The sequence below is a fragment of the Cottoperca gobio genome, chromosome 24 (genome assembly GCF_900634415.1).
Source record: "Cottoperca gobio chromosome 24, fCotGob3.1, whole genome shotgun sequence".
In the NCBI taxonomy this organism is placed as follows: domain Eukaryota; kingdom Metazoa; phylum Chordata; class Actinopteri; order Perciformes; family Bovichtidae; genus Cottoperca; species Cottoperca gobio.
Window position 1 is genome coordinate 285,667 of NC_041378.1, and position 14,050 is coordinate 299,716.

At 44.9% G+C, this 14,050-nt stretch overlaps 2 protein-coding genes across 10 annotated transcripts in view; one reads left to right on the forward strand and one right to left on the reverse strand.

The window, feature by feature from the left end:
• bub1 (BUB1 mitotic checkpoint serine/threonine kinase) overlaps nt 1–872 on the reverse strand; it is an 8,776-nt gene extending 7,904 nt beyond the window's left edge. Inside the window, 2 exon segments of the mRNA XM_029425810.1 lie at nt 473–532; nt 686–872. Coding sequence (XP_029281670.1) covers nt 473–532; nt 686–708 — 83 coding nt within the window. The 5' untranslated portion in view covers nt 709–872.
• Nucleotides 873–3,763: 2,891 nt separating this feature from the next.
• LOC115028947 (heterogeneous nuclear ribonucleoprotein Q) lies at nt 3,764–13,671 on the forward strand. 9 transcript variants are annotated; one of them, XR_003834607.1, is made up of 12 exons: nt 3,764–3,919; nt 4,763–4,922; nt 6,182–6,300; nt 6,370–6,591; nt 6,879–7,055; nt 7,254–7,389; nt 7,488–7,693; nt 7,778–7,927; nt 8,015–8,136; nt 8,274–8,815; nt 10,193–10,282; nt 10,618–13,671. XR_003834607.1 is itself a non-coding variant. In XM_029462897.1 (11 exons), exons 1-11 carry the CDS (start codon nt 3,917–3,919, stop codon nt 10,216–10,218), a joined length of 1,863 nt encoding a protein of 620 aa, XP_029318757.1. In that variant the 5' UTR covers nt 3,764–3,916; the 3' UTR covers nt 10,219–13,671. The 9 variants fall into 9 exon arrangements, 6 of the variants coding, with proteins under 6 accessions (XP_029318757.1, XP_029318758.1, XP_029318761.1 ...); XR_003834608.1 differs by having other exon boundaries at nt 10,196–10,282; XR_003834609.1 differs by having other exon boundaries at nt 8,274–8,658.
• Nucleotides 13,672–14,050: the final 379 nt, after the last annotated feature.

The following is a 14,050-nucleotide window of genomic DNA, read 5'->3' on the forward strand; positions in this document are numbered from 1 at the left end:
CAAGTAAATGTTATAAGTAAAACTAAGTCATGCACTTAAATGTTTACTTAAAAGTACAAAAGCATCAAAATATACCGTACCAAAAGCACATTTTTGAATAATATATATATAATAATGTAAACATTATTGGATTATGTTTATTGATGCATCATTGTCTACATCATCATATTGCAATTGGGTAAAAAGGGGGTCATTTTTGTAATATTTGATTTATAAATGACTTTATATACTACTTGTGCAGATCCCCAGGGATCAATAAACCCTTATTGATCTAATATTATCATTTATTTGCTGATATTTTTGAATGATTAATCTGAATCTGGAAAGTAACTTATTAAATAAATGTAGTGGGGTACAAGTATACTATTTGCCTCTGAATTGTCGTGGAGTATAAGTATATAGTATTCCCATAAATAACGGTTCATACATTAAAACACTCGCTAGCTAATGCTAACTAGGTCAGATTACTCACTTGTCCCATGGATCCAGCGGGTCATCTCCTGTATATGAGCTCAAACTGCTTTCAAAGCACCTAAACAGTGAATGTACACACAATTAAAGAAAGGCAGCAAAACATTAATTTCATTTATAAATTGGTTAAATTCAGCCATAGGCCTAAAGTTAACAACTAACATGAAGCTAACAGCGGGGAACGTTACAGTTCACGTAGATAATGCAGACTTACTGTAAACAGGAGGCAATATCCATTTCGCATTCAGTTTAAACAACAAGCCCTTTAAAATCTCAGTATATGGAGGTTGTTTCCGACCAATCTATCTGATTAATTTTTTGTTTTTGCTTTACAAATCACTAATAACTTGCATCGTTAGGTTTGTTTCTCTGCTCAACCTAACGAACTAACCTAACTGTTCCTACCACATTTCAAATTTCGCGCTCAGCCAATAGCAACGCGAGCATTCCACGGCGCATCGGTAAGCCACGCCCCACTGTATGACGATGTTCCGGGGTAAACATTTACAAAATAAAAGAGAGAAAAAATAAATAAAGAGAGAGAAAAGGTATGGCACAATTATACTTAGGGTAAATTGACGGTATATTTTAGTTTAAAAAACTGACACAAACTATGAACCGTGGAATAATTAACCTTCTGCTGTAGAAATAATTCCTTATGTTTATTCGTACAAGGGTTCTAAATCCTGTTACTCTTTCCCCTCAGAGTGGTATTATATGAATTTAAGAACTTAACTAGAGGCTGTAAATGCACATTTCTCGCCAGTAAAAGAAGAAAATAAGACGAAACTTAGTTTTGTGAAGAAAAAAAAGGTTCCTGACAGTAACTCAAAATAATGTTTTATTATTGCAAAAATAATAACTTAGTATCATAAAATGATGAGAAACTTTGTCACAATAATGACTTACTTATCTCGAAATAATGACGTAGTATCTCAAAACCCGGAGTGCGGGTGGTCTGGAGGAAGCCCCTGTCCTGGGGATCTTTAACTCACACCTCCGGCGGAGCTTTTCAGCCATCCCTGTGGAGGTTGGGGGCATTGAACCTGAGTGGGCGATGTTCAAAACCTCTATTGCTGAAGCTGCCGTGATGAGCTGTGGTCTCAAGGTCTTAGGTGCCTCAAGGGGCGGTAACCCTCGAACACCGTGGTGGACTCTGGTGGTCAGGGAAGCCGTCCGACTGAAGAAGGAGTCCTTCCGGGTTATGTTATCCGGGAGGACTCCGGAAACAGTTGCAGGGTATCGAAGGACTAGAAGGGCGGCAGCTTCTGCCGTGTCAGAGGCAAAGCAGCGGGTGTGGGAGAAGTTCGGAGAAGCTATGGAGAAGGACTTTTGGTCGGCACCAAGGTGCTTCTGGAAAACCATCCGGCACCTCGGGAGGGGGAAGCGAGGAACCATCCAAGCTGTGTACAGCAAGGGTGGGACCCTGCTGACTTCAACTGAGAAGGTTATCGGCCGCTGGAAGGAGCACTTTGAGGAACTCCTGAATCCGACTAACACGCCCTCTATGGTTGAGGCAGAGCTGGAAGCTGATGGGGGATCATCGTCAATTTCCCTGATGGAAGTCACTGAGGTAGTCAAACAACTCCACAGTGGCAAAGCCGCAGGGTTGATGAGATCCGTCCAGAAATGCTGAAGGCTTTGGGTGTTGAGGGGCTGTCTTGGTTGACACGCCTCGTCAACATTGCGTGGAAGTCTGGGACAGTGCCTAGGGGTTGGCAGACCGGGGTGGTGGTTCCCCTATTTAAAAAGGGGGACCAGAGAGTGTGTGCCAACTACAGGGGTATCACACTTCTCAGCCTCCCTGGTAAAGTCTACTCCAAGGTACTGGAAAGGAGGGTTCGGCTGGTAGTCGAACCTCTGATTGAAGAGGAACAATGCGGATTCCGTCCTGGTCGTGGAACAACAGACCAACTCTTTACTCTTGCAAGGATCCTGGAGGGGGCCTGGGAGTACGCCCATCCGGTCTACATGTGTTTTGTGGATCTGGAGAAGGCGTATGACCGGGTCCCCCGGGTGATACTGTGGGAGGTGCTGCGGGAGTATGGGGTGAGGGGGTCACTTTTGAGGGCCATCCAATCCCTGTACGCCCAAAGCGAGAGTTGTGTCCGGATACTCGGCAGTAAGTCGGACTCGTTTCCCGTGAATGTTGGCCTCCGCCAGGGCTGCGCTTTATCACCAATCCTGTTCGTGATTTTCATGGATAGGATATCGAGGCGTAGTCGTGGAGGAGAGGGGTTGCAGTTCGGTGACCTGAGGATCTCATCGCTGCTCTTTGCAGATGATGTGGTCCTTATGGCATCATCGGTCTGTGACCTTCAACAGTCACTGGATCGGTTCGCAGCCGAGTGTGCAGCGGTTGGGATGAGGATCAGCACCTCCAAATCTGAGGCCATGGCTCTCAGCAGGAAACCGGTGGATTGCCTACTCCGGGTAGGGAATGAGCCATTACCCCAAGTGAAGGAGTTCAAGTACCTTGGGGTCTTGTTCGCGAGTGAGGGGACAATGGAGCGAGAGATTGGCCGGAGAATCGGAGCAGCGGGGGCGGTATTACAGTCACTTTACCGCACCGTTGTGACAAAAAGAGAGCTGAGCCAGAAGGCAAAGCTCTCAATATACCGGTCGATCTTTGTTCCTACCCTCACCTATGGTCATGAAGGCTGGGTCATGACCGAAAGAACGAGATCACGGGTACAAGCGGCCGAAATGGGTTTTCTCAGACGGGTGGCTGGCGTCTCCCTTAGAGATAGGGTGAGAAGCTCAGCCATCCGTGAGAGACTCGGAGTAGAGCCGCTGCTCCTTTACGTTGAAAGGAGCCAGTTGAGGTGGTTCGGGCATCTAGTAAGGATGCCACCTGGGCGCCTCCCTACGGAGGTGTTCCAGGCACGTCCAGCTGGGAGGAGACCCCGGGGAAGACCCAGGACTCGGTGGAGAGATTATATCTCCTCACTGGGAACGCCTCAGGATCCCCCAGTCGGAGCTGGAGGATGTGGCCCGGAGAAGGGAAGATTGGGGTTCCTTACTGGAGCTGCTGCCCCGCGACCCGATCCGGATAGGCGGTAGATGATGGATGGATGGATGGATATCTCAAAATAATGAAAAACCTTCTCTTAATGATGACATAGTATCTCAAAATGATGAGAAACTTTGTCACAATAATAAATAATAATATTTTGAGAACGGCTTACATGACTTTGTTTTCATCGCATTGCCGGTCACGGGCTTCCATAACCGGATGTATGAAAACTGAGCAGCCCGTGAGAAGCAGCACAAGAAACCCTTTACATACAGGCAAGAAGCAGTGATCGCGACGTTACGTCGTCGCCATTTTGTTTCACCGGGAGTAAAGAAATCAACCTAAAAAGCATTGGGCGTGAATATTTACCTTTATTTGGAGCATCTTCAACACGGCGGATCCGCATCGTGCACCCAAGTTTAGATTTGCATGGTATGTAAACACCGAGCTGACCGGAACTCAATGTAAACACACTGTGTTTTGTTGTTGAGTTACCTGCCAGTGTCAGACACGGTAACTCGTTCAACATGGCTAGCCGGCATTTTGAAAAATGGGCCCGTTTTGATTGACGGCCGTTTAAATAGATGTTGTATGTATGGGTAATGTGCATTTAGTGCACAGGAAAAACAAATGCCTTTTAAAGGATTACGTTTTAAGATCTGATTTGTAACATTACCCTCATTCCGTTTGCGGCTTCACGCGTGCGGCGAAGACTGCGGCCTGTGATCCGCACGAGCCAGCGCTGCTAGCTGACACGAGCTAACAGAGGCGTGGTGGATGTTTGCAAACTAGCTGAATTTAACCGGAGATAATGTTTTTATTATCAGTTTATTTAGTATGTAGGGTAGTCTGACCTGTGTCCGCCTTTTTCAATGAGTGTCAGGCGTTACAATTACTCACACGCGCAAATGTTTCAGTTTCTTGCATGTCGCGAGCCCACACTACCGCGAACGTTACATCCCTGTTTACACTACTTTTCATTTTGCAATGAGTGTCTCCTACAAATGCATATTATTGTACATGTTTTCTCGCATCCATGTATTTTATCTTTGCACTATGCATGTCTTAGATTCTCATGATTCACTTGCATGATTGTTTTATTCTACATATTTAATGAGCATTGTTGGAGAGAGCCTGAGATCTAAGCTGTGCATCACCAACAACTGTTTCTCTAATCGTTGTGCACATGACAAAGTAGCCGCTCCAGTTTTGAAGTATGGCGCCAAACCGCCCACTTTAGTAGTTGGTAATCCTGCAATAACCTCTTGTGCACAGATGTCTGGAGACATGGCCACAGATCATGTAAATGGGAACGGGACGGAGGAACCAATGGACACTACAACAGAGGTGACCCGCTCCGAACACTTCCCAGCTTTACTGGAGGCTGGTCTACCTCAGAATGTTGCAGAGAAGCTGGATGAACTTTATGTAGCAGGTAAGCAGAAGTTGAGTGTGTGGGTGTGTCTCCTGGTGTTTCACATGTCAGGTGTGTTATTTATCTTTTCAACACTTCTGTGTTGTGTCTGCAGGGATGGAAGAAGTACTCAGACGCTTTACTTAGAAGGTAGAAATACCACAATGTAAAAGTCCTGCATCCAACAGTAGAAGTTCAAAAGTACTGGCCGCTAAACGTACTTTATTATGCATGATTTATTATTGGATTATAATGCATCCATGTGTTCGTCACTGCTGGAGCTCTTTATGTTCATGTAGCTTTACCTACATTAAAACATAATGTATTAGTGGATGTTTTGTATATAAAAAAAACTAAATCAATGAAATGCAGTGAAGTAGAAGCTACAATATTTACCTCCAAACTAAAGCAGAGTGCAGGTCCTTGAAGCACGAGGCGGCTGAAACTCTTATGTTTTGTATTGTCAAAATATCCAGAGAACGACGGACGCACAGTTTGTCTTCTTGTCATGTGTTGACACTAATGACAAAGATGTTGAATATCACCAGACTTCACCTTTAATATGCGTAAAACAAAGGTGAGCTGGGGCTGAAGCGGCGTTCCTTCATCATCAGTCTCTCTGTCGTGTAATAATAAGTGTAAATGAGCGCGTAGTTAAAAGTTGTTGGAGTAATTACAGAGCTGCAGGATGTCGGAGGGAGTTCGTTTGTATGCTCAATAATAAATGACCTCGTGTGCAAACCTCTTTGGATTAAATCACAAGTGATGAATGTGTAGTGATCACAAAAGTACCTTTGTTGCAAACTCTTAAGTATTGTCCCGCTGTTAAGCACAGAACTGGACTGAAAGAGTTTAAGGGTTCAGGACACGTGAGGAAGAATAGAGCAGCTGTGTGTCTGCAGCAGGTGAATCTGCTCGGAGCAGCAGCCACATGGACGTTCTCTGCGTCAGTGACGGTTACTTGAAACTAAAGTGTCAAATGGAAAAATGTTTTTGGCTCCGGTGCGTTACAGGATCCTGTAATGTAGTCTTAGCACCTCGGTGTCCTGAGGAGATTGATTGTATTGAAGCTTGGCCCTGGATTGGGCTGTAAAACAGGAGCGTACTGTAATAATGAGACTTTCTTTAGTTCTGCTACAGATCAATTATTATTCAGCGTCTCCTGCTTCATGTCTGCCGGGGCACTCGCCCTCTGGTTGTCAGTGCTGCCCTCTCCAGATGATCGGGTCTTTTTCTGCTTTGACGCCATATTTACAAGCTTGTTCTGTTGTGTTCCTCAGGCCTAGTCGCTCATAGTGACCTGGACGAAAGGGCGATTGAAGCTTTGAAAGAATTCAACGAGGACGGCGCGCTGCAAGTGCTGGTCCAGTTCAAAGAGAGCGATCTGTCACACGTGCAAGTAAGTTTAATCACCTGACAGACAAAGTGTTTTAGTCTGATCCACGTTTCTAACGCTTCTCTCGTGCAGAACAAAAGTGCCTTTCTCTGCGGGGTGATGAAGACGTACAGGCAGAGGGAGAAACAAGGGACCAAAGTATCAGATTCCACTAAAGGACCGGATGAGGCTAAAATCAAAGAACTCCTGGACAGAACCAACTACACGCTGGACGTAACAACAGGCCAGCGAAAGTACGGCGGGCCTCCGCCTGAGTCGGTGTACTCGGGGGCCCAACCCAATGTTGGAACAGAGGTACACGACGTGACAACATGTCAGCGAGGGTCCAAACAACTGGTTTCACTTTTAACTGGGAATAAATGCAAACAAGCTGTAAGGAATCTGAAGTTGTTACCAGGTCCGGTTGTTAAAACCTTCGTTAAGTTATTTGTCAGTTTTTAAGTGATCAGTGACGAAACGTTGACGAAGCCACTAGATTGAGTTAAAATCATGATGAATTGAATTACTGCGAGAACTTTCCCCTCAAGTCTATAAATGTGACGCGTGCATCTTTTTAAAATCTTTTTTTTATCCTCTCCAAGATATTTGTCGGGAAGATCCCCCGCGACTTGTTTGAAGACGAGCTGGTTCCTCTCTTTGAGAAGGCTGGACCTATCTGGGACCTGAGGCTAATGATGGACCCGCTGAGCGGCCTGAACAGGGGCTACGCCTTTGTCACATTCTGCACTAAAGAAGCGGCCCAGGAGGCGGTGAAGCTGGTGAGCTTATCAGGATGCACATCTTACGAATCCAGTCAGGCCGCTCGTTTTTGTTCAGCAGCCAAATAACTCGAGCGTGCAAAGATCCCCTGCACGCTCACTGACATGGAACTAGAAATGATCAACCAGAAAAGTACCAAATGTTCTCTGACGTACTCCTCAACATGTATGTGGTTGACGTGTTCTTCTGTTTCTCAGTGCAATAATCATGAGATTCGCCCCGGGAAGCACATCGGCGTGTGTATATCTGTCGCCAACAACAGGCTATTTGTTGGCTCCATTCCCAAGAGTAAAACAAAGGAGCAGATTGTGGAAGAGTTTTCTAAAGTTACAGGTAAAACATCTAATGTGGTGCTGAGTGAGTCAGTTGAACACTGATGTCTTGAAACTTCTTGATAAGTCGGCTAATGTGTGGTGTGTGTCGACCTGCAGAGGGCCTCAGTGACGTCATACTGTACCATCAACCCGACGACAAAAAGAAGAACCGAGGCTTCTGCTTCCTGGAGTACGAAGACCACAAAACGGCTGCTCAGGCTCGCCGCCGGCTAATGAGCGGCAAGGTGAAGGTTTGGGGAAATGTAGTGACGGTGGAATGGGCCGATCCCATCGAAGATCCCGACCCAGAGGTCATGGCCAAGGTGAGCGGCGACCTAAAAACCTGATTCTGCCTCGTGTAAGGGACTGACGTGACATTTGACCTTCTTTCCGTCTTTTATTTGCAGGTGAAGGTTTTATTTGTGAGAAATCTTGCCAATGGCGTCACAGAGGAGCTCCTGGAGACGTCCTTCAGTGAGTTTGGGAAACTGGAGCGAGTTAAGAAGCTGAAAGACTACGCCTTCATTCACTTTGAAGAGAGGGACGGCGCAGTGAAGGTATTGACTCTGAGTTCAACATTTGTAGTCGTTGAACCGAAAGGTTCTGCAGAAATGTTAACAGATGTTTGTGCTGCTGCTTCTCAGGCGCTGGAGGAGATGAACGGGAAGGAGATGGAGGGGGAGCCCATTGAGATAGTTTTTGCCAAACCACCAGATCAGAAAAGGAAGGAGCGCAAAGCTCAGAGACAAGCCGCCAAAACCGTAATGTAAGAAACGTGCAGTCATTCTCCTCGTCAGGTCTCCGCCGCTGCACGTGTTGAGGGGAGACGCAGCCACATCACGTTCATCAAGAGGGTTACAATGTGTCACGTGTTGTGCTCATCATGTCGTCTCCTCTCCTCAGGTACGATGATTATTACTATTACCCTCCTCCTTCCCACATGCCGCCTCCTGTCAGAGGCCGGGGCAGGGGCGGCAACCGGGGCGGCTATTCTAATTACCCCCCCGACTACTACGGTTACGAGGACTACTATGACTACTACGGCTACGACTATCACAACTACCGCGGCGGCTACGACGACCCCTACTACGGGTACGACGACTTCCAGGCCCCGAGCCGAGGACGGGGTGGCAACAGAGGCTCCCGGGGAGGATCCTCTCCGGCCAGGGGACGCGGTGGCGCCGGGGCACCCAGAGGACGAGCCAACTTCTCCCAGCGAGGCGGGCCCGGACCGGGACGCGGCGGGCGGGGAGCGAGAGGAGGCCTGCAGCCGAGAGGGCGAGGAGGGGTACGTGGTGCTCGGGGTGGCCGCGGTGGAAATGTAGGAGGAAAGCGCAAAGCTGACGGGTACAACCAGCCAGATTCCAAGCGTCGCCAGACCAATAATCAGAACTGGGGCTCTCAACCCATTGCTCAGCAACCGCTCCAAGGTGGTGATCATTCTGGTAACTATTCCGGTTACAAATCCGACAACCAGGAATTTTATCAGGATTCTTTTGGGCAGCAGTGGAAGTAAACCCGTAGCTTTAAAACACGTGTTTTATTGTTCTTTGTCTTTTTATGTAGAGACTTGATCTGATTGGCCCACAGTCCCGTACGGTTGCCTGCATTTTTTTCCTCCAAATTGGTGACATCTGGCAAGATATCTTTTTGTACATATTTTAATAATGCGCTTGGACTCGAACACGGTAGTCACGCTCACACTTGTTTCTGGCGAACTGGTGATTTTTCTCCTTTATTTTATTTTTTTTAAAGATTTTAAAAGATTTTCCATAAAAACTTTTAGATGCAGATATGTGCCGGAGCTTGTCTATAGCTTTATGTCTGTTTTTAGAGTTTCAATGTCACGTAGCTAACAGCAACAAAGCATATGTCTCCTCAACATGTATTTAAAACAAATGAAAATACAATTTGTATTGTCACAAAGTAATGCGTGTCTTGTTATTGAGAAGAAGAAACACGAGGACCGTCAGTCCTATTTCCTGGCTTTACATTTTGGCTTGTATTCTTTGCTGTTTGTCTGCTTTAATAAACATACACGCACACGTGTACAAAAACTTCAAATTGTGTTGCAAATTCATGTTTCGGCAAATTCTCTCTTCAAATTGCCTTCAAATTTTAAGGCTCGTTGTGGAAGAAATGGACTAAAGGTTGTTGGCCACATGCTCGTGTCACCTCGCATGCCTTCAAACCCCCCTCTTATAGTCGGCATCTCTCGAGTGCTCTGGTGACACGCTTCATCCTTATCAGTTCCTCATGTCCAAAGACATTGTTTCACAAATTGGTGTCCTAAATTCACTCAATGCAGTGTCAATAGTGAGCCCCCCCCACCCCACCAGTCTGTCAAACAAGTCACTCTTGTTACAAGTCGGGGGATTTAAAAGCACAATTTGATTTCTTCACGTCAAAGTGAAGCTTTTCCTCGTCCCAGAAGGCCTGGACACTAACCCTGCATGTCTGGAGGATTGATCTTGTGAGAGAACTGCCCTGCATGTCTCGCTTGTTTTTGTTCACTCTGCTTTTATAGATTTAATGGCTGCCCCTAACCCCCCCCCGCCCCGCTCCTCTTCTCTCTGCCTGTCTGAGTGTGTCTACGTTTCACTTGCTGCACCTCCAGACAAGTTAATTTATGATCCGATTGTCTGCTTGTCGTCCTCTTTCCGAGGCGTCGACGTGTGCATGTTGCAGTATTCATGTATGACTCGTGTTCTGCTCTCCCTCTGTAGTTATGAGCGTGAGGGACTCTAAAGCAGTAGATGTGTGCAGATGTAATGTGATCCTGTTTTCCATTGTCTAATTGCTTCCTTTTGTTACCTGACTAGCAGGACAAAGAGGAGGCTGGTCCTGATGTGTCGCTATGAAGACTGACCCAGTGTAAGGCGTGACACTGCAGGCTGCCAGTGGATGGAATGGTAAGGTCAACTGACTCAGTGGTCCGATGGTTTCTCAGCCTTCTTTAAGGAGCAGATCTCCTCTAAACTGCCATGTTCCAAGATAATCACAAGAGCAAAACTTTTCTTTTTCTGATATAAAAGAGGTGACATAAGTTTATAATCCCCCAAATATGCCATTTGAGACTTGCTGAGTTGAAGGTCATGATAGACATCCTTCTGGAAAAGTCTTTGCACTTTTTAGTTTTAAGTTTGTTGTGCTTTAGTGGAATTTTATGCTATTTTGTTACTTTGCGCTCCTAAAGGGACAGTTCACCCCAAAATGTAAAGTACATATGTTCCTCTTATCCGTGCAGATTGTCTTGGTGTGAGTTGCTGACTGAGTGTTCCTTCTCTCCTGCCGCGGTTACTCGAGATAATCCACCGACCTTGTTGCGAGCGGTTTCATGTAGGAACTATTTTCCTTCTACAGAAGCTTCTCGACCGTGAGTAGAAGCGCACTTCCTTCTGCACCGTGATACGGTTGGCAGGTGTAGTTTGGTAGAGCGAAAATAGTTCCTACATGAAACGTCTCACGACGAGGTCGCAGAGTAACTGTCATGATTTCTGGGAAGATGGGAGTTTTTCTAATGTTGTTTTGGCGCTTTGAGCAGCACAAGCCGGAGAGACGGCCGACGCCTCCAACACTCAGCAACTCAAACCAAAACCTCTCCCCTGATAAATGGCTCCACAGGTAAGAGGATGAAAAGCTTCTGTTTCAGGTTAACTGTCCCTTTTTAAACTACATCTCTATGATGGACTGAGCATCGGAGTTGTGAGGTGTGATCGTCTCGTAGGTCGGTTCTGTAAGAACCTAAACCACCGTGGGTCTGTTGACTACCTCAGTTTCGAGGACTCGCCTGCTCTGTCACATTTTTGTACTTGACAAAACTGAGGCGGGGTTCGGCCCCGGCCCTCCACCTCCAGAGATAAGCACGGGCAACAACAGAGCACTTAATGAATTGTAGCGCTCAGTTGAGACTTGATGTAGGCTGCAGCTACTGCAGGCGTGTCAGCTGGTGCTCCTGAGATGAGCCTGAACAAGCCTCGCTGTCTTACGACGGCGTATTAGCGCCATTTTAGAATTTAAAAAATGACGATGGAGGGACAAATCCAGACTTCCAGATTGAAGTCGCAAATTTAAGAGAAGTTTTACAAGAAATGTTTTTTTGTGTCATGGAGCCTCATCACATCTCAGATCACGCCGCTTGACGTGTGTTCTGTCTGCAGTGGACGACGATGTCGAATTAGGAAAGGAAATGCATTATAACGTTGTTCTAAGCATCGGGACTTTGTGGAGACATTGTTTAGGTGGTAGTTTGTGTTCATCAGGGACTTGAACACGATGCACACACGCTCCGTGCTGCTGCCATGTTGATTGAAGCCTTGTGGTGCCGTGACAACACAATAATTCAGATTTCTTTTCTCATGAATTTGTGACTTTAATCGCAGAGAATTTCTGATTTATTTTTCTTGCATATTTCTGATTTTATAATCTCAGAATATTCAACTTTCTCATAAATTTGTGAGTTTTTTTCCGGTAAATTTACCGTTTAAATCTCGTAAATGGTGAGTTATTTCCTCACAATATTTCCCTCCTCAGCTCTATTTTATTTTCCTACAATATCCCTAATACTCCGTCGTGATGACTGAACTGAGTGATGATGTAGTTTACAGACAAACTGTTTTGTAAATGTTACTTTTCTTTGTAAAAATACCTGGAAACCCGTCGTCCTCTGTCTTCCACGATGGGACAACTGTCTTGTTTTTATTTGTACCATCGATGTGAGGATGTTAGCAAAGAGATTTGTGAGGCCGTCTGCTCTGCACAAACATCTTCCATGTCAGAAGATACATTTTGTATTGTTTGTATTTGTATTATTTAGGTTCTAAGCTGGCGTGGAAGGAAATACATTAAATTCCAGGTCCTGAAAACGTTTATCGCAAACGCATGGTTATACGTTTCCCATTGTGTCACTGTAGACGGATTATGATGCCATATATGTGGTTGTGACATTTTCTCTAGTAAACTGGTGTTAGTTCATGTATCAGTACACTTTATACTGCAAATCAAAAATGTTAAGACTTTAAAGGAGCAATCCATCCTGATGTATTTGAGCTTTGGTGCGTTTTGTTTAACGGCCGGTGTGAAAAACTTTACCTGCAGATTACCCACAAGTCTCAGCGAGGGTTTTCCACCACTGAGCCTTGTTTTAGCAATAAAAAGAGTTTTAAACGGTCAATAGAAATTGTAAATGATGATTCTGGATTTAGGTTTCTTTCTGTGTAAATCCCTTGAAAAGACAGAAACCAACAATGTGTCTCTTAATACTTTAACTTCCTCTCTGGCTGTCGCTTCCAAGACCTTTGGTTTCTACCAAAGACAGATCTTTAGAAACACAAACAGGAACAGCTGTTCACTTTAGTTTTTACTGAACAAACAGGAGGAAGTAGTGCATCGGTTGGGGACTATTTTCAGCGGCGGATTAATCCACATTTAGTGTGTGTGTGTGTGTGTGTGTGTGTGTGTGTGTGTGTGTGTGTGTGTGTGTGTGTGTGTGTGTGTGTGTGTGTGTGTGTGTGTGTGTGTGTGTGTGTGTGTGTGTGTGTGTGTGTGTGTGTGTGCATGGTGTCTCATTAGTGAGTTTTAATAGTTTTTGGACAACAATGTAGGGAGACTACATCAGGCTTCACGCACACGCACACACACACACACACACACACTACTTGTTATTACAGTCATTGCTGGTTTCAGGCTTTTTTATGGGATTTGTTAAGAAAAATCTAAAATACAATCGGACTTGTTTTTGTAATTCTGTGACATTTCCAGGTTTGTTCCTCTGAGTGCATTGAAGAAATGATTTAACGTTAAGCACCCACAAGATGTTTTAAGTTTGGGATGAATATTTATGTGACTATCTTCTGGGGGTGGTGAAATGCATTCTGGGAATTGTAGGCAAACAATGAATTTGCTCGGTCACCTTTTCACCACAGCGTAGGTCAGAGTGCATGTGTGTCACGCTGCAGCAGTATGTGAGGCTGGATTTCTCCGTTAAGATCTTTCTTAATCTTTAGTGTTTAATCGTCTTTCTTTGCCATGAAATGCTCCGTCTTTGAATCCGACTCATGTTTTAGCTTTCTTCCAGTTCAGAAAGGATTGTGCAGCTTGTTCTTTCTCTTTTTACCGGGTTTGTAAAATACTTTTGTTTCATACTAGTGTTGACTCTGTTGGATCACCAATTTTTAGAGTCAAGAATAATGTGTTTGTTTTTTTTGCTAACAAGTGTGTTTGCATTCTTGCAAATGAATTGTTTTATACTGTACAGTGAGGTGAGTTAAACCTATTTTTCTAATAAAGTTATTGACTTTGATCTGGAGTTGTGTGTTTTCATTGTGTCCAAAGCCGTTTCTTCTCAATATGTTTTAAATAATATATAATATATTCACCTTCAGCTTTACTTAGTGCTGGTTCTAAGACATCTATATGGGATTGTTTTAAATGTATAAATTGCATTTCTTTAACCCTTTAGACACAGTTTAGTTTATTATAAAGCAACAAAGACTGCGCTGAATGATCTATAGACTGGAAGTTTGGAAGAATGTCTCTGAATAACAACGTCTCTGGAGCAGGTGGTATCAGGAGATGAGATGTAACCTCGCACTCTTTCTGTTAATCACTGGAATCTCTCCTTAGTTGAGATTTAATCTTTGGAGGTGATGAACCGGTTATGCATGAAACTACAAAGAAAA